The following is a 22,818-nucleotide window of genomic DNA, read 5'->3' as shown; positions in this document are numbered from 1 at the left end:
GGCCCGCAGAGCTCCCGGGGCAGACGCTCGCCTTCACCAACATGGCGGCCACACCTCTCCCCATCCCCCACCCCCACCCCCGACTGCGCCCACCCCGGGGTCCCAAAGAGATCGGGGGGGGGGGGGGGGGGCCCGAGCCAGGAGGAGATGGCAGGTTGTCTCGCCCACCAATGAAGGACACTGAACAACAAACTCAGCTCCGCGACTCTTAAAGGCAGGCCTGCTACCCGGACACTGACTCTGCCATCTCAGCCAGGGATGCCAAGGGGGACGGTTATGTCCGCGGAGGGAGGACGGGGTGGGGGGTGGGGGGTGTGGGTGCCGGGGAGAACCAAGGACTACACATCCCAGCGAGCACCGCGCCCGTCGCGCTCGCTCTCCCCCGTCCCCCCCAGCCCCCGCCCCCGGTCCTCGCGAGACTCGGAAGCGGCCTCCTTCCGGCGTGCCGCCGGACATGACGATCGGGACACGGCCTCCTCCGCGGCTCCTTTCTCGCGAGGCGGAAGTAGCAGCAAGGGGGCGCTAGGAGAGGGTACTGGCTGCGCGACGACGGTCCGGCGAGCGAGCGAGCGAGCGAGCGAGCGATCTGGGGTGCGGGGAAGTTGGGGAGCAGAACCTGCTCGGCGTCCGAGCACGGGAAGGGCCGCGCCTGCCGGGCCCGTTAGGAACAGAGGGGAGAGGAGCAAGGGGGGGAAGGCGCAGCGGGCGGGCGGGTCCCCGGACAGAGGGCTCAGGGGGTGCGAACGGCGCTGCTCCCCCTCCACCCCCCTCCTCTCTCCCCCGGATGGCGACCGCTGATACTTCGACCCCGGCCTCTAGCGGCCTCTCCCCGAAGGAAGAAGGGGAGCTTGAAGATGGGGAGATCAGCGACGACGATAACAACAGCCAGATCCGGAGCCGGAGCAGCAGCACCAGCAGTAGCGGCGGCGGCGGCGGCGGCGGCGGGTTGTTACCGTACCCGCGGCGGAGGCCTCCTCACCCGCCCCGGGGCGGCGGATCCGGGGGAGGCGGCGGCGGCGGCGGCGGCGGCGGCGGCTCGTCGTCGTCGTCCTCGTCTTCATCTCAGCAGCAGCTGAGGAATTTCTCACGCTCGCGGCACCCGTCTGAGCGGGGCCACCTCAGGGGACCCAGCAGCTACCGACCCAAAGAACCGTTCCGGACTCATCCGCCCCCGGTGCGGATGCCTTCGGGCCCGCTGTCCGAGAGCAGCCCCCGACCGTCCTTCTGGGAGCGGAGCCACATCGCTCTGGACCGTTTCCGCTTTCGAGGCAGGCCTTACCGGGGTGGGAGTCGGTGGAGTCGGGGGCGAGGCGTGGGGGAGCGAGGAGGCAAGCCGGGGTGCAGACCTCCCCTGGGAGGAGGAGCGGGATCCGGATTCGGCAGCAGTCAGAGTTGGCGAGAACCCTCTCCGCCTCGCAAGAGCTGTATCCTTAACGTGGCGGTCTGCCCGGGGTGTGTCGCCGGAGCTCCCTTGGGCGTCACGGCTCGCTCGGTCCCCGAGTTTTAACTTTTCAGAACCACGTATTTGTCTCTGTGTTCGTCGGCACTTGTCATGTGCCACCCACTCCACCGCTGTTTGCTCAGATTGCTTTATTATCGGATGGACTGCTTTCGAAACATGAGTGTGTCATGGATTCGGGTCAGCTAGGGAAATCAGTCTAGGGTTTTAACGGAATACCAGCAGCCCAGATTTCATTAGCATTTGCTTTTTTTTTTTTTTGCTAGCACCGGAATTTCGTGTTTTATGGGAAATTCACTTAGGTTATTAGAGGAAAGAAATACTCATAAAAGAAGTACTCATAACATCTTGAGGAATCCTGTTACTTATAGTTCATCCCGACTTTAGACTTCGTTGAGTTTTCCTCTGTAATTTTACCGTTCTTGTGAATTTTTTTCTTACTCTTCTAGAGTTATTCGTTCTCATTGCTGCCTTTTAAAGTGTGTGTACAGACCCTTTATTTTTTTTTAACCAGTTTTAGTAATTCTGATCTTTTAAATTCATACATAGTTTGGAAAGCTATATGCATTAGGTTCACTTTCGGGCTTTATATCTGTTCGTGCTGCCTACGTGTATAGGTCAGAGACAGATAAACTTACCAGCACTTTCATTTAGTGTGTTAGAAAGGGACGGATGTGTAGTGTATGGACAAGCTGGGAAGAAAAACAGTCAATTTCCTAATTTTTGCTCCCTCTAACATTATTGGGTTATCTTTAACATTACCAAGTTTACTCGGGATTTATGTTAAGAGATTAATCGTCCAAAGCGTTTGTGTTTTACGATGGGTTTATACCTCCGGACTTTGACTAATTGTTTAAGATAGTTTTACTAAGCACTTTTATTACTAGCTATAATTCCCATGATGTAATAATTATTTAATATATTTTCTATAAAATTTACATACGACACTTAATTGGAACATTCAGAATTGTTTTAATGAAGCACTTTAGGCTATAGGCTTTTTCTAGATGTCATGATGTTAATGAGCAAGGGGTATTTAGAGAAACAACAGATTTTGCCTCCTGTATCCTGAAAAAGCTTTTACTTCTATCACCTAACATTGGTTTGGAAGCATCTCAAGATTGTTTTGGAGAAACATCACAGGTAGGTAATCTTTTAAAACACAGTGAATGTTCTTTCATGAAGATCAGAAAACCTTTGCCCGTGATTATATGCAAACATGAGCCATGCATGATTTTTTGCTCTCTGGATTAAAAAACAAAGAATATCCAAATACATGAACATGTTTTTAAGCTTACACAGATGAAACTTGTAATTCAGGTTGGAGTAACAAATGGAAATAGAATTTAGTAAAAACCATCAAATTGAAGACAAAAGTACTGTGGCAGTTGGATGGTTTCCTTAGTTCCTCCGCTTTAGAAAGGGTGGTGGCTAGGCTTGCATGCCTCTTTCCTCCATGTTTTTTTCTGGTTACTTGCTGCTGTTGGGGGTTGTGCATAGACTAGATTTTAAGTACTTACTGCCAAAAGTATAGGGAAGGGCGAGGCGGTGGTAGCGCATGCCTGTAATCCCAGCAGAGGCAGGGGGATCTCTGAATTTCATACCAGCCTGGTCTGTAGTCCAGCCTACAAAGCAACATCCAGGACAGCCAGAGCTGTTAAACAGAGAAACCCTGTCTAGAAAAACCATTAAAAAAAGAACTGAACCAGAATCTGGTCCATTCTGTTTTCTTTAAAGTTGAAAGTAATATATCCTAATTATGTTTAAAAAAAAAATAGACAAAAAATTATACTCAAGCTATTTCATTTCTAAATCAGTTGCGTCAGAATTGCCCTCTTTTTAGGCAATATTTGTAAAGTAGCCTTTTTGTTTGTTTGTTTTTGTTTTGCTTTTTTGTTTTTTGTTTTCGTGTAGTTTTGGTGCCTGTCCTGGATCTTGCTCTGTAGACCAGGCTGGCCTCGAACTTACAGAGATCCACCTGGCTCTGCCTCCCAAGTGCTGGGATTAAAGGTATGCGCCACCACCGCCTGGCTGTAAAGTAGCCATTTTTATAATCACAGTGGACATAGGAATTAAGCTGAGCAGGATACTGATATTAAAGGAATGTGGATGGAGCTTTGTATTCAAGTTTTATTTGCTTGCATTATGTTTTTCCTTCTCAAGTTTTTATTAGGAACTCTACCTCTAGTGTGGTTTACTGATATTTCGTGAGAACAATAATGCAGACAATCAAACCAAGCATCTTGTTCTTAAAGTGCAGTATCTGAAAACAATCAGCAAAATAACTGATTTCTGAAAAGCTGTCAGAGAAATCAAAATCACAGAAGCACACTGGGTATTTACCTACACTCTTTAGACAGGGTATCTCTCTAGCTTTGGAGCCTATCCTGGAACTCACTCTGTAGACCAGGCTGGCTTCGAACTCTCAGAGATCTGCCTGCTCTCTCTCTCTCTCTCTCTCTCTCTCTCTCTCTCTCTCTCTCTCATCTCTCTTCTTTTTCCTTTTGATACTGAGTATTGAGCCCAAGACCCTACTATAGAAACTACACCACTGGCTCTTTTAAAAGTTTGCTTGAAGAGAGGAGCTTGTGAAGTAGCTCCCAGTCCTATCTCAGCTTCCCTGGTAGTAAAGATTAAGGCATTTGCCACCAAACTCATATAAAGGCAGTTTTTTTCCTTTTTTAAAGATTTATTTTTATTAGTTTTAAATGTATACGTGTGTGCATACGTTCACATGAGTGCCCCAGGAGACCAGGGGTGTCAGATTGCCCTGAGCTGGAGCTACAGGCAGTTGGGAGCCTCGTGACATGCGTGCTGGGACTTGAACTTGGGTCCTTAGCAAGAGCAATACTCAATTGCTGCACTGTCCTCTCCAGCCCAAGCAGTTCTTTTTATTCTTCCACTGAGCCTCAGCAAGTAGCACATAAAATACAAGTTAGAAGTAACATCTTGACAAACAAGCAAGTGTTGATTTGATCCTAATGCTGTAGAGGTGGGAAAGAGTTTGTCTCAGAGGTAAGTTAATGACTGTAACTCAATTATTTTTACTCATTTTTCGGATAGGTTACTTTTGTTGGTATATTGAATCTATTCACTTTGCAAATATTTGCAGTATCTTTATTATTTATTTGGTTTTATTGCTATAGTTCTACTTTTAGATGGCTCAGCTGGACTATAGATAATTACAGTATTTATGCATAAAGAATGCATAAATGGCCAGGGAGAATAAATAATTCTGGCTTCATCTAGGATGTGTCTTGAATTGAGGTCAAGTTGAAGAACAGAAGCCTAGCTACAAAGCTGCGTAAATTGTGATGAGCCGGGAAAAGGTAAGGTTGGAAAGGTAAGCACAGGTCAGATAATAAAGACATTCATTCTGAGGACTTTGTGCTCTAATGAGAATTAAAAGGAATGATCTGAAGTTTTATAATCTAGAAAGATTACCTTGACAGCCAGGCAGTGGTGTCACATGCCTTTAATTCCAGCTTTTAGGAGGCAGAGTCAGGCACATCTCTGAGTTCAAAGCCAGGACAGCCAAGACTGTTAGAGAAACCTTGTCTTGGAAACAAACAAACAAAACAAAGATTACTTTGACAGCATTATGTGCATGGGTTGTGGGCATGAGAGAACCCAAATACCTTGTCAATTCAGATTCCTCTTCTATGGTAGGTAAAACAGTGGGAGTTGTTTAGAATGTTTTCAAATGAAAAAAGACTGAATTCTGACAACTACAGAACACCATTTCAAGCTTTGAAGAAAAAGGAGTTAGGAAGCATTAAAAAAATGTAGCTAAATGAGGAGACATGAGAGTCACAGAAGCAGAGACAGCAGTGGTGTACAGTGACTGCAGAAATCAGGTAGAATGAAGTTTAAAAATAATAGCCTATAAACTTAGATCAGTTTCTGTTGACCTAATAAAACAAGCTAGATGCCATTTGGTGGGATGGTAGAAAAGGAAGGTATTGAAAAGCCTCTTTTAGGCACGTGGTGGCACACACCTTTAATCCCAGCTCTTAGGAGGCAGAGAGGCAGGCAGATCTCTGTAAATTCAAGGCCAGCCAGGGCTGTTACACAGAGAAACCCTGTGTGTGTGTAGTGGGCAGGGGCGCAGAAAACTTCTTTTAAGAAGCAGAGATTTACTATGACAGTTTTAAAGCAGAACTATTGATTTTTAAGTTGAATTTCATTTAGTTTCTCAAATATGTGGTCATGATTCCCCTCTTTGAATTGGTTGTCAGGAGTTTGAAGTCCTTGTTGGCTGTTTGTCCTGTTAGTAAGTAGAGAAGGCATGTGTTACGTTACAGCCAGTGGAAACACACGTGGTTTAATAAACTACACAAGTTACCGGGGTTGTCACTTCTTAACTTGCAGAGTGAAGTTCATATCATATTTATAAATTGTTTGAAATTAGAAAATGCATTTTGAGTAACATTTACAATTTTTATTTTTTGTTACATGGCTTTTATGTTAATTGTACATGTGTCAGATTTAGCACATGATGAATTCTCAATTTATTATGTATTTTTACAGAAATGTCTCTTTCATAAATTACTAATTATCAGTGTTCATTTTTTTTATTATTTATTTTTTTAAATTTGAAATGAGAAGAAACTAATAAAAGAGAAGATTCCCTCCTGACTATCAGAAGTGTAAATTGTCAACATCTGTGACAAAACTGTTTCTCCCCCTTCCTTCCGAAAGCATCCTTAACATCCGTTCGCTTTGGGTTTTCCTCATCCTTATAGAAGGAAGGATGCCACAACCTAACTGGTTGGACTGCCTGTGGATTCAGCTGGTAATTTCTGACACTAATGATTTTGTAAGTGGACTGTTTGTATGGATACTTGTTAAATTGCAATATGGGCACATAAGCAGGCATTAGCAGCACATATATTAAATGGATTTTAGTAATTAAAAATATCCGTTCATCTTGAGAAATTAAGGGAGAAAAATTCATCTATAACCTAAGTATTTTTGTTAAATTTAACCGGAAAATTTTTGGAAACTGGTTTCCTTAATACGCTGTTCAGCCAAAAGTTTTGGAAGATCTCCATCAAGAAAACAGAATCATTCGTCCAAAAGTGAAAACTGTGCGGAAGAGACTTTCGAAGATTTGCTTCTAAAGTATAAGCAAATACAGCTGGAACTAGAGTGCATCAACAAGGATGAAAAACTCGCTCTGAGTAGCAAAGAAGAGAATGTGCAGGAAGAAGCTAAGACACCACATAGTGAGGACCAAACGAGCACTGAGAATGCCAGTATTACGAAAGACTCAAGTAAAGAAGTAGCTCCTGAGGAGAAGACGCAGGTCAAAACTTTTCAGGCATTTGAATTAAAACCACTCAGGCAAAAACTGACTTTACCAGGGGATAAGAACCGGATGAAAAGAGTGAAAGATGGGACAAAGCAGCTATCCTTGAAATCCAGCACCACAGAGGCTAGCCAAGGTAATGGAGTAGCGGTTGGAGTTCGCTCTGTTAAGTACCTTTTGTTTTTAAAGGTGTTTGGTCACAACAGTTTAAGTGTGCTTCAGTACTTAGAAGGATCCCAAATTTCTATCAGTTCTTTTGTACCTTCGTTATAGGTCTTATTATTACTTAATAATAGGTTTTGTTCACTAAATATTGTGGTTGAGGCAGGGTCTCACTCTCTAGTCCAGGCTGTCCTGAAACTTGCCTTGTAGTGGTCCATGCTGGCCTAAACCTTGTAATCAATCTGCCTCAGCCTCCTGAGTGTTGGGATTGCAAGTGTGTGCCACAGTTCTTGACTTGTGCTAATCTTTATTTTGTTTTTGGCCTGGTTTGCTCTCCAGGACTTAAAAATGCGTTGAACATAAGTGATAATAGTGAGCACCTTCCTTTCCTAATGAAAGGAAATTTACCATTAAGCATGATGCTTCAGTGTTTTGTAGATTTCTAAGTTTTTAAGGTTTACTGGGTAAATAACTATTCCTAGTTTGCAATTTTTTAAGTTGTGAATATATTTTGAAGTTTAGCTATCTTTTTTGTCATTATTGACGAGTTTTTAATTTCTCTTAGTATAACCAATTATATTAATTGATTTTTGTAGTGTTTCAGTGCCTTTCTATACCTGAATTAATTTATATTTGTTGTTTTTAAAATCCACTTAATGTTTTCTTTCCTAACATATAATTTATATGCAGTAAAATAGACTTTGTAGTCTATAGTTTCTCTAAATTTTGACTGATGTTGACAGTTAAGTAACTGGTAAAAATCCGCACCAGCCATTACAATTGAGATACATTATTTCTAGAATATTTTTCTTGTTCCTGTGTGTGATGTTTGTGTGTCATCAGCGGTCTTGTAGGACAAGCGCTTGACCTACTGACTCATCTTGTTATCCCTTTTCCTTTAATACTTAACAGGGCTCTTAATCTTCAGTCCATCTGGTAACCACTGATCTGCTCCCAGGATTTCCCAGAGTAACATAAATGCTGTCATACAGCTATTTTATTTATGTATTTATTTTATTTACTTTTTTGGTGGTGCAGAGGATTGAACCTATGGCCTCACACATGCTAAGCAAGCCTTTTATCTCTGAGTGAGATTCTCACCTATCTTTACTTTCTTTTTTGTAATAGAAATAGGCAGGGTCTCACTAAATTGCTCAGTGGTAGCCTTGACCTTGTGATTCTCTTAGCACACTTAGCACACTGTTTGAAATTCATCCATGTAGGTCTGTGTATCATTCCTTTTTTTTTTTTTTTTTTTTTTTTTTCTGAGTGGTATTCCCTGTATTACTCTACAGTAGTTTATGCATGTGGTAGAGGGATATTTGTATTTTAATATAAATAAAGGTTGCCTGGTGGCTCATCTGTGCTCCTTTAATTACACCCCCACCCCCTGTTTTCCTTGCCAAATTTTAATGTATGATTCTGATACCTGGAAAATGAATTGTGGATGGTTTCCAAGTTCTTCTATGGAATAGTTTAAGATTAGAACCATACCTGGAATATTAAAAAAAAAAAAAAAAAAAAAAAAAGAAATGTGTTAGTGATATACAGAACTTACGTGGATGAATTTCAAACAGTGTGCTAAGTGAAAAGCCTAGAATCAGCAGTCACGCCTGGTGGAACCAGCCTGCAATCCTAGTGACTTGGGAAGTTGAAGCAAGAGAAACACACACACACACACACACACACACACACACACACAAAATTGCCACTTTATGGTAGATTTGTCTGTATGTCATGCATATGGGCCTGCTTATACGTACAAAGAAAGTTCTTTGCCACAAGCTACATCCCCCAGCTTGTATTTCCCTTTTTGCTTTAAGTAATGCCAAGTTGAGAAGTTTCACAGTAATTGTTCTTTTTTTTTTTAATTTCAGAACGGGGGCGGGGTGATGCACACAGGTTTGCACATGTGCTATAGTGCATGTATAGAAGTTAGAGTACAATTTTGTGGAGTCATTTCTCTCTTTCCATATTTGTATGTGTTCTGGGGATTGAACTGAGATTGTCAGGCTGTGAAGCAAGTTCGTTACCCAATGAGCCATCTCAGTGTCCCCAAAACTCTTTAAAAGACAATTTTTTCCTAAATTAGAATTCTATGTTTGTTATCTCACCATACTGAAGATAGTTTTTTTGCTTATGTTGTTGATTTTAAAAAAACCAGCTATCATTCTTAAGAATATTTAATTTGAAGGCAATCTAGCTTTCTCTAATCATTTAAAAAAAAATCCTTTTTGTGTGTTTGATAGTATATAGTTTAGTGTTGATTATAGATTTTTTTTTAATTATTATCCAGCTTGGGATTTGTGCTTCTTGATTGTGAATTTGATCTTTCATTGTTTCTAGAAAAAATACTCTACACACTATGCTAATATCTGTTTTCTGGAATTCTGTATCGATATATGCTGTAGTCTATCATTTCACTGTATTTTTCCTGTCTCTTGGTTAGTCATAGGGGTTTATCCCTAGAACTCTGCTGAGTAAATTCTGGCAAACTTCCTGTGCTGTGTCTTTGATTTTGTACATTCTCTTTGCAGCCCTGTTTGATCTGCTTTAAGCCCAGCTCTTCAGTTTTCTGTTTCAGTTACAGTTGTTGTTGTAATATTTCCATTTTTGTTTCTAAAGTCACTGAACATTCTTTTACTTTTCTCTCATAACTTCAAGTTTATTTTTTTCTTGTGCATCATTGTTTTCAAGTTGTGTGTTATATAGCTCAGTCTGGTCTCAAATTATTTTGGCTAAGTCTGGCCTTGAACTCCTGATCCTCCTGTCTTTGCCTCCTAGGTAGGCCTTCTCCACATCCAACCCAGCTTTCTGGGATCAGTTTTTATATTTGAAGTTTTCAAGGCCACTCATTGGTATAAATTTGTAAATGAGAGTGATGACTGCTTCTGATTCCATATTCTAAAGTTGTTCTTTCCTTCTAATAAGTTAGAAGTGTCAACTATTTATAATTTCTGTGAAGTATAACATAGCAGGATAGACAGGTTAGTTATGTGTGAATGCTTGCAGTAATTCGAATGAAAAATCAAATACGACAAACTGGCTTCTGTGGAAGAAGAATCAAGGAAACCAAAAACCACCCAGTGCTTATCTGGATCATCAGTGACAGGCATAGATGTTTCTGCACACATACCCTGTTCTTTCCTTTGCTCAAGAAGACTCTGCTGTCCAACCTTTTCCCGTTCTCAATGGTTCTTTTAAACTTTCATATTACGTGTGAGCTTGCTCTTATTTGAGATGATTAAAGTCAATTCCATCTTTTTTTAATTCCCGTTTTTCCATTAACCCAATACAATCTTTTCAGTCCCCACCACAGAACAGAAACTTTGCATTGTTAAAGCTATACTTTGCTAGGTTCTGCACAATCCAGTTGCAGAATTCAGGGGTTCTTTTCACCTTTCCTTTTATTTACATATTTGTTGAGTACTTTATTCCAGGCTCTTGCAAGTGTTAATGAATAAAATAATTGCCTATGCCTCTGTAGGTTTGCTTTTATTTTTACTTATTTATTTATTTAGTTTTTGGTACAGTGTTTCATTGTGCTGCCTGGGATCATCTCTTAATTCCTAGGCTCAAGCAATCGTCCCACTTGAGAATCTTGAGTCTACAGGTGTGCACTGCCGCACCCTAAGTGGTCACATTATATGTAGGCTTGCATCTTAGAAGGAAGCATAGCAAACATGATGAACAAATGTGCTGTCATGAAAGAAGTATTAGCAGGGCAAGTGGGGTGGGAGCAGGCTAACCGGCTGAAGGCCAGTGGGTTGTTCAGGATATTGGGCAGTTTGAAGGTGTGATTTAAACACAGATTGGAGGACTACACAAGAAAGGACAAAGGAATCATTGGCAGAAGAGATTTCTGGGCAAAGAAACTTTGATTTTTAAAGGCTAGTATCACCTGTCAACTTGTCAGAAATGCAAAATATTAGGCCTTACCCAAGATTTAGTGCGTTGTGAGCTCAGGAAGTAGGGCTCTGTGGCCTGTATGTAGCCCAACTCTCTCTCTGTTGGCTTCTCACATGTCCTAAAGTTGGAGACTCTGGACTGGAATTATTACATGCTGCATATAAATTCCTGGCATATTTGAGAATAACAAGAAGCCGTCTTCCTTAGGAGGAATGAGGTCTATGAGCATTGGAGATAGATTAGAGATGGTGTGTGGAGGCATGTCCTGTAGAACCTTGCAACCACTTTTCTTTGAAGTTCCTAGTGAAATGCAAGTTTGGAGTAAAAGACCTCTAGAGCTTCTCTTTTCAAGAGATCTCTCTGGCTGCAATGTTGAGAATATTCCATACTAAAGAGAAATCTCTACTCTATTTGGTTATGTTTCTTTTATAATTTGGCAGTTTCTGTAATATATATTTCTGACTTAATCCCCCGCCCCCTTTGTTTGTTTGTTTGAGATAGGGCCTCAGCAAGTAGCCCTGGAACAAGTAGCTGGCCTGGAACCCACTCTGTAGACCAGGCTGGCCTTGAACTGACAAATCCTTCTGCCCTCTGCCTTCCGACTTCTGGGATTAAAGGTATATACTATTACACCTGCCTTTTTTTTTTCTTTTCTTAGTTTTTAAAGAATACTTTTTCCACCCAGTGGTCATAGCGCATACCTTTTATTCCAAGACTCTTAATCCTAGCACTTGGGAGGCAGAGGCAGGTGGATCTCTGAGTTCGAGGCCAACCTGGCCTACAGAGTGAGTTCCAGGACAGTCAGGGCTATATCGAGAAACCCTGTCTCCAAAAACAAAAACAAAATGATTTTTTTTCCCATGAAGCTTCTTTATTTTGATATGCTTGGTTTTACTTTTTCCTGGGATAGTCTCATTGTTAGGTTTTAACTACCGTCTGTAGGCAGGAGTTTCTTTCCCATCCACCAGTTCCCAAATAACCAACATGGAGTCTTTATTAATTATAAATGCTTGGTCGATAGCTCAGGCATTATTACTAACTAGCTCTTACAACTTAAATTAACCCATATTTACTATCTAAGTTTTACCACATGGCTCATGGCTTGTTACCTCATTTTGTACATACATGTCCAGCTTCCTCTGTATCTGGCTCGTGACCCTTCTTACTTTGCTTTTCTTCATCCCGGTGTTCGTAGTTGGGTTGTCTTCACCTGTGCTTCCTGCTTGGCTACCAGTCAGTCAGTTTTTATTGACCAATGAGAGTAATACATATTCATAGTGTACGGAAGAATTACTCCACATTTCCCCCCTTTTGTCTAATTCAAAAGGAAGGTTTTTAACCTTAACATAGTAAAACTATAACAAATGTATGCTGATTCCATCTTACATGGAATCCCAGGAGTAAGATTTAACTACTTGGTAACTGTCTAAGACCAGTTCACATATTGGAGGTTCTGGATAAAAGCAGGTATGATAGTGCATCTCTGTGGTTCTAGCACTTAGGAGTTGGAGGCAGGAGGACGTTTTAAGTTTAAGGCTAGTTTTGGCCATATAGTGAGACCTTTTTCCTATCCCTAAAATACATTGGGATAATGATGGAGGAATAGATATGTCAGGATAGTACATAAATAATCACAAGGTCAATTCAAGCAATGATCTATATTTAAAATGTACATGTAAGATATGTCTGAATTTCCTGGTTAATTGCTTTACCATTGTGCTCAGAAGGTTCATTCTAATAAGGTATTTGCTCCTATGGTACGTTAAAGGAGGCTCTCCCACTTTCCACAGAAGCATGAGATCTTAATTAACTCTTAGATGTTTCATGGCTGGATGAAACTCAAGATTGTCTGATAGTTGTTACTTTGACCTGTGATTGATTTGATTATAATGGTACATGTGTCTTTATTTTTTGAGACAGGATCTCATCAAGTAGCTCTGGTGACTTGCTATATAGTCTAGGCTGACCGCAGTTTGCCAGCTCCTGCCTCCCAAGTGCTGGGATTAAATACATGTGCCTTTTAAAAGCAATGAACATTTTATTAGTGGTACATGACAAAAAGGTAGTGATCTCAGAAAAATGGTAATGCATTTTTTACATACTAAATGCATTTTTAAAGATGCCCTGTACTGTAATGAATAAATCATTTAACTTTGAAAAGGACTGGAAGTGTGCTTGTAGAAGTCAAAGCTTTGAAGTGTTTACTGTGAAGTAGAGCAAGGAGTGTTACTGAAGTCAGATGGTGAGCTGTGCACCAGGTGTGAATGGTATAGCTCATAACCCACTGAGATTCCGGTATGTTAGAAGGGTGTGGTTTGTATTTCTACTTGACTCAGATCACTTGGGCACAGCTTTATATGTTTTCTGTTTTTATAGATTCTCTTACTGTTGCTTTGATATGAAAATCATGCATAGGTAAATGTGAGATTTATCTTGGGCTAGAATATTTCTTCCTATTTTCCTTTCCTCTTTCTCTCCACCAACTCCTCCTCCTCACCCCTTTTCACCTCTTCCTGATCTTCATCTTCTTCCTCTTCCTCCTCTTCTTGTCCTCCTCCTCTACTGAAGATAGTACCGTGAACATCACACAAGCTAAGCAAGGAATCTAAAACACCAAAACTCCCAGCTTTCACAGTATACTAATGCACCATCCATTTTGTACTGAATAAGCTTTTTCCCCCCTTTCCCCTTCTCTGTACCAGGATTGAGCTCAGAGCCTTACACATGCTGAGCAAGCTCTCTATCACTGAGCTATACTTCAGCCCTCTTTATACTATTTATTTTGAAATAGAATCTCACTGAGTTGTCCAGGGTGTCTTTGAACTCATTTTGTAGGCCAGGCAGGCCTTGCACATGTGATCCTTCTTGCTATAGCTTTCTAAGTAGCTGGATTTCAGGTCTGGACCACCTGGCTTGACTATTTTTTTTTTTTTTTTAAGTCTTAGAGGAAAAGAAATCTGCCTCAGATTTGATGATTACTCCTGTTTGCTTTGTCTAGGTTACTTGATGTATTAAATAAGCTGTATATTTTTCACCAGTGGTCCATCTGAGCAACTAAAGTAGGATGTTTAGAACACTAACAGGCTTGGTATTATGGAGAAAATAACCAATCATAAAATACTAGGTTTGAAATTGAAGCCTGCAACTCTGAGTGTTAACTTTGTTAGCTGAAGCCTTTATCTCAGCACTACTGTAGCTGTTAGTGCTGTTACTGTATGATCTCTACAACTGTTGCAGATTTGGGACAATACCCTCGAAGTCTGGGTTCACATAAACTGCTCTGGCTTGTGTTCTCCTAAATAAATAGTCAGCTGTATAATACATAAAGCTATAGTCTAAGTATCGAGTTTTTTTTTTAATTTTAAATAAAATTTGTCATTGTAGTTTCTGTTTAGTAATTAAGCTTTGCTTCGTTTATCTACTCCATAAGTTCTGTTCCTATTCTAAATAATTATTTTTAGTTCTAAAGCTGTTTTTATCAAAGTATCTTATTTAATACTTGTACTAGCCTTGTAACTTTTAGAATGATGGTACAAGCTTAGTCAGATTCATATTCTCATTCTGTCTGTCTGTCTGTCTGTGTTTGTCCGTTTGTGTGTGTGTGTGTGTGTGTGGTAGCAAGAGGTCAATCTTGCGTGTTCTTCGGGATGATCATCTAGTCTGTGGTCTCATTGGGACCTGGGGCTCAGTCATTGCTGCCTGGCTGGCTAGTGAGCACCAGCTACCATCCTGTCTCCATCTTCCCAGTGCTGATGTTACAAATGTAGTTCACCACTCCTGGCTTCTTATGTGGTTTTTTTTTTTTTTTTTTTTTTTGGTTTTTTGAGACAGGGTTTCTCTGTGTAGCTTTGCGCCTTTCCTGGGACTCACTTGGTAGCCCAGGCTGGCCTCGAACTCACAGAGATCCGCCTGGCTCTGCCTCCCGAGTGCTGGGATTAAAGGTGTGTGCCACCACCGCCCGGCTTCTTATGTGGTTTTAGGGATCTAGCTTCACTTTTCATACTTGTGTGCCCACCGTTTTATGGATGAAGATGTTTCTTCAGTCCTTCATTCCCTTTAATGTAGCATTCTCTCATTTTGGTTGAGAGTCATGAAAATAAGACCATAATAATGAAACCCTTTAAAATAATTCCTGATTATTATATAGTATTGTTTCCATTTTGGATTAATTGTGGCTATATTTTAGAGTATTCAAAAGATAGCGTTATTTCCATTTTCAATTAATTGTGGCTATATTTTAGAATATTCTAAAGATGCTGTTTTATTTTAAAGGATTAGAAGATAAAGAACAAAATTTAACCAGAAGAATTAGTACCTCAGATATTCTCTCTGAAAAGGTAAGATACTGCTTTGTGGGGTTGAAACTCTGTGTATGTATGAGCTAGACTTGCATTGCTGTAGTCTGTTGTTTTGTTTGAGAGACTTGACCTCATTATGTAGCGCTGGCTGGTCTCAAACGTGCCTTTACTTCCTGAGGGCTGCGAGTGCTGCTATGTGCTACCATGCCCAGCTTATTTATAGTTTATTATTTTGAAATTATTTGGACATTCTGCAGAATTGTCTTAAGAGTTTCTTTCCACTAAAGTCTATAAACTATTAACTTGATGTACAATTTATATCTATAGGTGATCTTTTTGTTTATCATTTTCTAAACTTTTAATTTTGATTCAGAGTTTATCTTCCAGGTTTGTGTGTGTGTGTGTGTGTGTGTGTGTGTGTGTGTGCGCGCGCGCGCGCGCTTCATCCTATACGGGATGTTTTGGAATTAGGTAGACTTATACCTGAAATCACATTTTAGCTACTTTTCTTACTATATCAAAGAAAGGCTAGCTGAGTGAGTTCTTTGGCCTTTGTGTTCCTCTATTTTCTCTAAAATGAGTTTGTCTTGCATTATCTGGGTTGTTGTGAGGCTTTAATAGAATAAAGTACAGAAGTATCAAACATTGTTTAAAATGTGATACACATTGAGTAACTCAAGCCTTTTCTTTATTATAGATCTGAAATATTTGCAATTTCTTCTATTGTGATTTCAGTTTGTTGTTATGAGTAAACTGAAATGATTCAGAGTCTAGGAAAGATGGTCCTGAATTTAGGAAGGATAATGTGACAATGAGCACACACTCATAAATATTTGTTTTTTAATATCCTCACAGTAACCATATGAAGTAAGTTGACATTATGTATGTTTCATAGATGAAGTAAGATATGTTTGGGTAGGTTGAATGACTTGCTTAATTTGCATAGGAATTAGATGTCAGAGCAAGAACCCCTATTTCAGTGTTCTTGGTTTTGAGTATCTACAAGTACCAAATATAATTACACCACAGAATCAGTGATGTTTTTTATTTCATTCCAAGGGGAAGAGTTGCATAAAGTAATCTCAGTGAAAAATGATAACTTTTCTGTTAAAAATCTAAGTATATTTTCCAGTAGAATTTTCTATAAGTGAAAATGTTTTATAGTTACACTATCCAGTATGATAGCTATTAATAACAGCACACATGCCTTTTAAGAACTTAGTTTGAAATGTGGGCCTGGAGAGATGGCTCAGCAGTCAAAAGTTCTTGGTGCTCTTCTAGAGGACCCAAGTTTATTCTCAACACCTATAATGGGCACCTCACAACCACCTGTAACTCCAGCTTCAGGGGATCTGACACCCTCTTTCTGGCCTTTGAGGGTATCTGTATACATTATTTAGAACCCATTGTGGTAGTATAGGCTTGTAATTTCAACAGTCAGGAGATAGAGTCTGGAAGGATTGTGAATTCAAGGCTCACCTTACCTGTGTAGTGAGCTCGGACAAACCTTTATGGCTAACTTGGGCTGCATAGTGAGTGAGACAGACAGCTGTGGTACTTGTAGTTCTCGACAGTGGAAAGGTGAAGTTATTAGCTAGCATTCACTCTTGTCCCTATACTTAACAAATCAAAATAATTGGAGTGTAGGAAAAATAGAATTACATAGTACCGATTAGAGAGAGTTAAGTGGGTCTTAGTGTATTGGATACGAAACTATTTCTTGTACTGCTTCATATCTTTAAAATAATTCTCCAAACCTCTCAAATCCATGAATACTTAAGAACTGCTTAGAGTAGCTTGGTATTTTCAGTTACAGTTCAGCGGAAGTATGTAGAGCAGGCTAATTTTCTAAAGCCATTTCGGGTTACACTAGTAATAAGTTCTGATGAGCTGTTCTAGAGTGGCTAGAGAGACAAGATTTTCAGTGTTTTCATTGTAAAGAAGAAAGTGATGCTTGTGATAATTGGATCTGACGTAAGTGTTGTAATATATGTACATACTGAAACAATACAAGTACTCATCAGTTTATACAGTGTTTATGTAGCAGTTAAAAATTTGAAAGGTAGAGTGAAAACAATTAGGGAGTTACTTTAGTAGGAAAAGGCTTTTTAAACCTATGCTTTTAAGATATCCTATTTTAGGCTGGGTGGTGGTGGCACACACCTTTAATCCCAGAACTTGGGAGGCAGAGACAGTTGGATCTCTGTGAGTTCGAGGCCAGCCTGGTCTACAGAGGGAGATCCAAGATAGGCACCAAAACTACATAGGGAAACTCTCTCTTGAACCCCCTCCCCTAAAAAAAAAGTATCCTATTTTAGTTTCTTTGATGAAAAGTGGTTATTCAAAATATTTTATAATTCAGGGAACATACATACTGAGAGCATAAAATATTCAAGTGCAAACTAATGGGTACATCTCTTTCCACCTGCAATAATGTTAAGTTTACATGATCCTTGGTATTATTTTTTGTTGTGCAGTCTGATAAGTACTTCATTCTTCATCCTGGCTTCTTGCTGTCAACGTCCCTCTTTCAAGCTTGTGTAGCTCCTTAAATGGTGTCCAGCTCTTAACTTTCCTCTTGCTTCATCTTTACATATTTACATACAAACCAACAATTTCTACCCATTGTTCTTCTGTTTGTGTTATAAGTCTTGGGTTATAGATAGTAAATTAGTTTTTCTTTTTTTATCCATATTTTCCATTTAAATATTTGTTTTAATACTAACTTTAAATTTTAATTAACTTGGTGAAAGATTCAGCTTGGCAGAGTGTTTAACGTTAAGTAATAGAATTTCAAACTTGTAACTTTTTTCCCTGTTTTAAAGAAACTTGGTGAAGATGAAGAGGAACTGTCTGAATTACAGCTCCGTCTTCTGGCTCTTCAGTCGGCCAGTAAGAAATGGCAACAGAAAGAGCAGCAGGTGATGAGGGAGAGCAAAGAAAAGCTGACCAAGACGAGAGCTGTGCAGCAGCAGAGGGCGAAGGCCAGCACAAAAGTGCACTCAGCCAGAAAAGCGAGCACCGCAGGTGAGTCCGGGAGTCAGTCTGTCTCTACTGTGCCATTGAACCAGTACGTCTTGTGGTATCTAGTTCTTAATTCGGAGACTTTTAAAAAATAATTTACTTCTCTCAAAAACAAAAATTTAAAAGAAAAATAAGACAAAAAGTTCTCCCCCCAAAAGACCACCCCCCCCCCAAAAAAAGCCAAAAATTGCACAAAACAACATGGAGTCTGTTTTTGTATTGGCCAGCTAACTACTCTTGGGCCTGGAGCTGGTCGAGGGGGAGGGAGAAGGAAAACATAAAGGTGGGTGGGTAGGATCAAAGAGGGGAAAGAATATTATGAAAATAGGAAAAAATTGAATGAATATTTCATTTTATGTGTATGGGTATTTTGTCCCATGTGTGTCTGAACCATGTGTATACTTGGTGCCTGTAGAGGCAGACAAAGCATGAAATCCCCTTGAATTGGACTCACAGATGGTAGTGAGCTGGGAATTGAATCTGGATCTTCTTGCTCTTAACCACTGAGCCATCTTTCCAGCCCTATAATTCGGGGAGTTTTGAGTTTGAGAAAGTACGAAGTCCTAAATTGGAAGATAATGCTGTTATAAATAGAATTTAGGGAGGCCCAGCTGTATATATTAGCTAACAATATGAAAATGTTTAAGTCTCTTCTGACTTAAGAAGTCTTAACGCTTAGTTACTAGCTAGTGACATTGCTGTGTTTTTCATGGGAAGCTAAACAAGCGTTGAGGAAGCAGCAAACAAAGGCGTGGAAGAAACTCCAGCAGCAAAAAGAGCAGGAAAGACAGAAAGAAGAGGACCAGCGGAAACAAGCCGAGGAGGAAGAGAGGAGGAAAAGAGAGGAAGAAATCAGGAAAATCAGAGACCTTTCCAATCAGGAAGAACAGTACAATCGATTCATGAAATTGGTTGGTGGGAAGAGGAGATCAAGAAGCAAAGTAAGGGGTATAGAACTATCACACTGAAATGTTCAAAAACTTTACAGATATCTTCATTCATTCATTTGAGGGTTGGTAGACAGGCGTGTGCCATAGTGTGGTCACGGAGATGCAACTCTGGTCTTGTGCTTAGTAGCGCATGCCTTTATCTATGGAGCCATCTTGTTGGCTCAGAATGTTCATATTTAAGTATTTTGTTAGTATCATTTTAGAGATTCAGTCAGCTAAGTAAAATTATAGATATCTTATGTTTGATAGAACTATCTTTTTTTTCTCTGTATGTGAGGCAATGTGTGTTGTGTGCACAAGTGTATGCATGCTCCCCCTTCAAGTGCATGTAGAAGCCACAGGTTGATGTCAGTATGTCTTCTTCAATCTCTTCTCTACCTTATGTTTTTGAGACGGGGTCTTACTAGACCTGGAGCTTACTGTTTAATCTAGAGTTTGCTGGTTGTCAAATTCTTGGGATCTGTCTCTGTTCTCTCGTGCTGGGGTTACAAGCAAGCGTGTATCACCATATCTGGCTTTTTATCTATGTCCTGTGGATCCAAACTCAGATTCTCATGCTTGCATAGGAAGCCTTTTACCCACCGAGTTCCTTCCATCAACCCTATAAGTAATTCTTGGGGAAATAGTAAGGTATAATTGGAAATAAATCCTCACAGTGGTAGATTATAAGAAATGAAAACTTTGAAATTTTGGTTAACAAAAGCCTGTATTTCAGCTGGGCCTGGTGCTACACTTCTCTAATCTGTTACTTGGGAGGCTAAGACAGGACGATCACACATTCAGGCTTTCTTGAGTAACTCAGTGAGACACTCTCAAAAAGTTACAAATGAGCCCCCCAACTCCACTCTGCTTTTAGCATTTTGGTCATCTTCTATTTAGAAAAAGGGGGTTCTTAAATTACAGTAAGGTTGCTGGGTGGTGGTGGCTCATGCCTTTAACCCCAGCAATTGGGAGGTAGAGGCAGGTGGATCTCTGAGTTGTAGGCCAGCCTGGGCTACAGAGTGAATTCCAGGAAAGGCTCCAAAGCTGCACAGAGAAACACTGTCTTTAAAAACCAAATAAATAAATAAACAAACAAACAAACAAACAAATAAATAAATAAATAAATACAGTATGGTCCTATTATGAAAATGGCTGTTTCCTTTGGGGACAGCATTGGATTAGTAGTTTATTGTTCACTATGTAGAGTGAGAAATGTGGAGGATAATTTGTATGTACTAATTTAAAATATACTGTCTTCCTATAGTAATAACTTTATTGCTGCTAGCTATTTTATATTTAGTCCTTAGCATGTGTTGAGTATTATTATGTGTATTATTGATAATGACTGAGTCAGCCATTACCTTTATGGGTACTGTCAGGAGAAGTAAGCTGGAAGAGTTTAATATTTGACTGAGTATTACCAGTGATGATGGTTTTGGAGTTTTAAACTTTTAAGAATGTACTGATGCATATACTGTTAAGAATATATTATTAAGAGTATACTATTAAGAATATACTCATGAGTTTACTAACTAAACATAAAGAGGTTGAAAAAGTAAGAGTTAAGGAGAGAAATAAGAGGAAACTTTCTTTAGACAAGGATTATAATTATTCATAATTAAGACTTACAAATAAAATCTTTGTCTAGAGATAAGTATTATATTATTTGTATGTTATCTCTGCATAGTTTTTTGTTTGTTTTAGTTTTGTCATAAACTCTGCAAGAAAAACGTAAGAAATAAAAATCATGGCACATAAACATGCCAATCCACAGTTGATAATTTTCAGATACTGTTGGTTCATTTGTAACTATAATATTCTTGACTTTTCTGTGTATGAGTGTTTCCCTGTGTGCATGCCTTGTACCACTTGCATGCCTGATGCCTGTGGATGCTAGAAGAGGGCATTGGATCCTCTAGAACTGGACTTGGAGAGAGTTGTGAACTACCATATGGGTGCTGGGAATTGGCCAGCGCTCTTAACCAAAAAGTCATTTTTCTAGCTCCAATTCTTGACTTTACAAAATATAACCTGATATTATAATCATAATGCAAAAATGACCATTTTCCTTCTAGTTTCATGCCTAAAACCATAACTGCATAAGTGTTGGAAGGACTTTGTAATTTCTTTTTATTAAGAGGGATCCCATTTACTTAATGGCTTAGATAATGGGGGAATTCATCTGTACAGATAACACTTGGCTGTCATAGACACTTTCCAGATTGCTGCCATGGGCAGGTCTCATAGAGTCATAATAATTTTGGGTAATTGTCCCTAAAAGATAATTATTAACTCTTTTGTGATAAGTAGCCCAGAATAGCCTTTGTTGAAACTCAGAAAATGCTGTATGCTTAGTCCTCAGATCCTGACCTGAGGAGATCCTTGGATAAGCAACCTGATAGTGGAGGAGGCATTTATCAATATGATAACTATGAAGAAGTTGCTATGGACACAGATAGTGAAACTAGTTCTCCAGGTAGGAGTCAAAACTTTGGAACATTTTGATAATCACAAGTAAGCTACTCAAAACCTCCAAAGAAATGTGTAATGAAGGTGAGATTTTCTGTGATACTGTAACTACTTAAGAGTAAACCTTGGATGGATAGTTTTAACCTTTATTTTTAAGTGAGAGGCTTTAAATTAAAAAGGTTTGTTTCAACTTTGAGCAGTTGATCTAAAATAGGAAGATTGTGGGATTAAAGCCATGAGCCACACTCCTAGCTCAGGCAGTTTTTCTGGATACTCAGATGTGATTGACCATGAGAGAACTATTTTCTTACTAATACTATACACCTGCACCTGAGACAGAACAACAATATAGTGGACTTTTGAGAAATTGGAATGTTTAGGAAATTGATGATATCTCCCTGTGGTTATGTTGTAAGACCAAATCAAAACTAGAACTCCAGTTCCATGTATTTAGACTAGAGAGAAAACAGAAATACATGATTTATAGATGTTTTAGGACATTGTTTTAGCTGATGTTTGATAATCTTACATTATATTTTTGACAAAGGAAAGGTTGGTCTTTTATTTTCAGGTACTTGGAGTGATTTATTGCAATTCTGAAATATTAACAGCACTATTAACTCACCATAACCTGTAAAATAACTTAATGCATGTTTTAATAGTTTTATAAAACTTTTTATAGAGAAAACATACTTTCAGCTTTGTCAGATTTTAACTCTTTTAGTATTAGGTATTTATCATGTCTTGTTCTAACTCTCTCCTTCCCTCCTTCCCCTTCCTCCCCACTCTTCTTCTCCATCTTCTTAGTTTTCTGAGATAGGGTCTTTGTGTATCACCCAGGCTTTCCTTAAATTTCCTGGGCACCCCAGGCTCTTCTTGAAACGGATTCTCCCTTCTCTATTTCCCAAGCACTGAAACTGCAGGCATGTGCACCACATCTGGCTGATACTTAGATTTTTCAGGATAGTGTAGTTAAGATTAACTTATTCTCAGATGTAGGCTGTAGAACTGTACAAAAGGGAAATGATGTCTCTGTATTGACTTGTGAGATAACTAGGAAAAGAACTCAGTCTAAAATGTGGGGAAAAAAATTCTGTTGGTTTCATATAGTACATAGTCCTCACCCTTAGTTCCATTTCAACTTAAAAAATCATGTTCTTACTTTCCTTAGCACCATATTAAGGGAGAAATGGAGTCATGGTGTTTCTCTTTTCTCCCCTAGGGCCCTTTGGCAGAATTCAAGAGAATTTATTT

General features: G+C 39.6%; 1 protein-coding gene across 2 annotated transcripts in view; it reads left to right on the top strand.

Annotated features, from left to right (window-relative positions):
* The first annotated feature begins 759 nt into the window (after positions 1-759).
* The window catches only part of Zfc3h1 (zinc finger C3H1-type containing), a 54,613-nt gene continuing 32,554 nt past the window's right edge, over positions 760-22,818 (top strand). For both annotated transcript variants that reach the window (XM_059245731.1, XM_059245730.1), the window contains exons 1-6: positions 760-1,424; positions 6,490-6,906; positions 15,114-15,178; positions 17,965-18,166; positions 18,881-19,104; positions 21,451-21,571. In XM_059245731.1, the coding sequence (XP_059101714.1) occupies positions 785-1,424; positions 6,490-6,906; positions 15,114-15,178; positions 17,965-18,166; positions 18,881-19,104; positions 21,451-21,571 (1,669 nt within the window). In that variant the 5' untranslated portion in view covers positions 760-784. The remainder of the gene's footprint in view (positions 1,425-6,489; positions 6,907-15,113; positions 15,179-17,964; positions 18,167-18,880; positions 19,105-21,450; positions 21,572-22,818) is intronic.

Source organism: Peromyscus eremicus, chromosome 18 (genome assembly GCF_949786415.1).
Source record: "Peromyscus eremicus chromosome 18, PerEre_H2_v1, whole genome shotgun sequence".
NCBI classification, from domain to species: Eukaryota; Metazoa; Chordata; class Mammalia; order Rodentia; family Cricetidae; genus Peromyscus; species Peromyscus eremicus.
The sequence above is the reverse complement of the archived record's forward strand: the minus strand, read 5'-3'. Positions and strand labels throughout refer to the sequence as shown.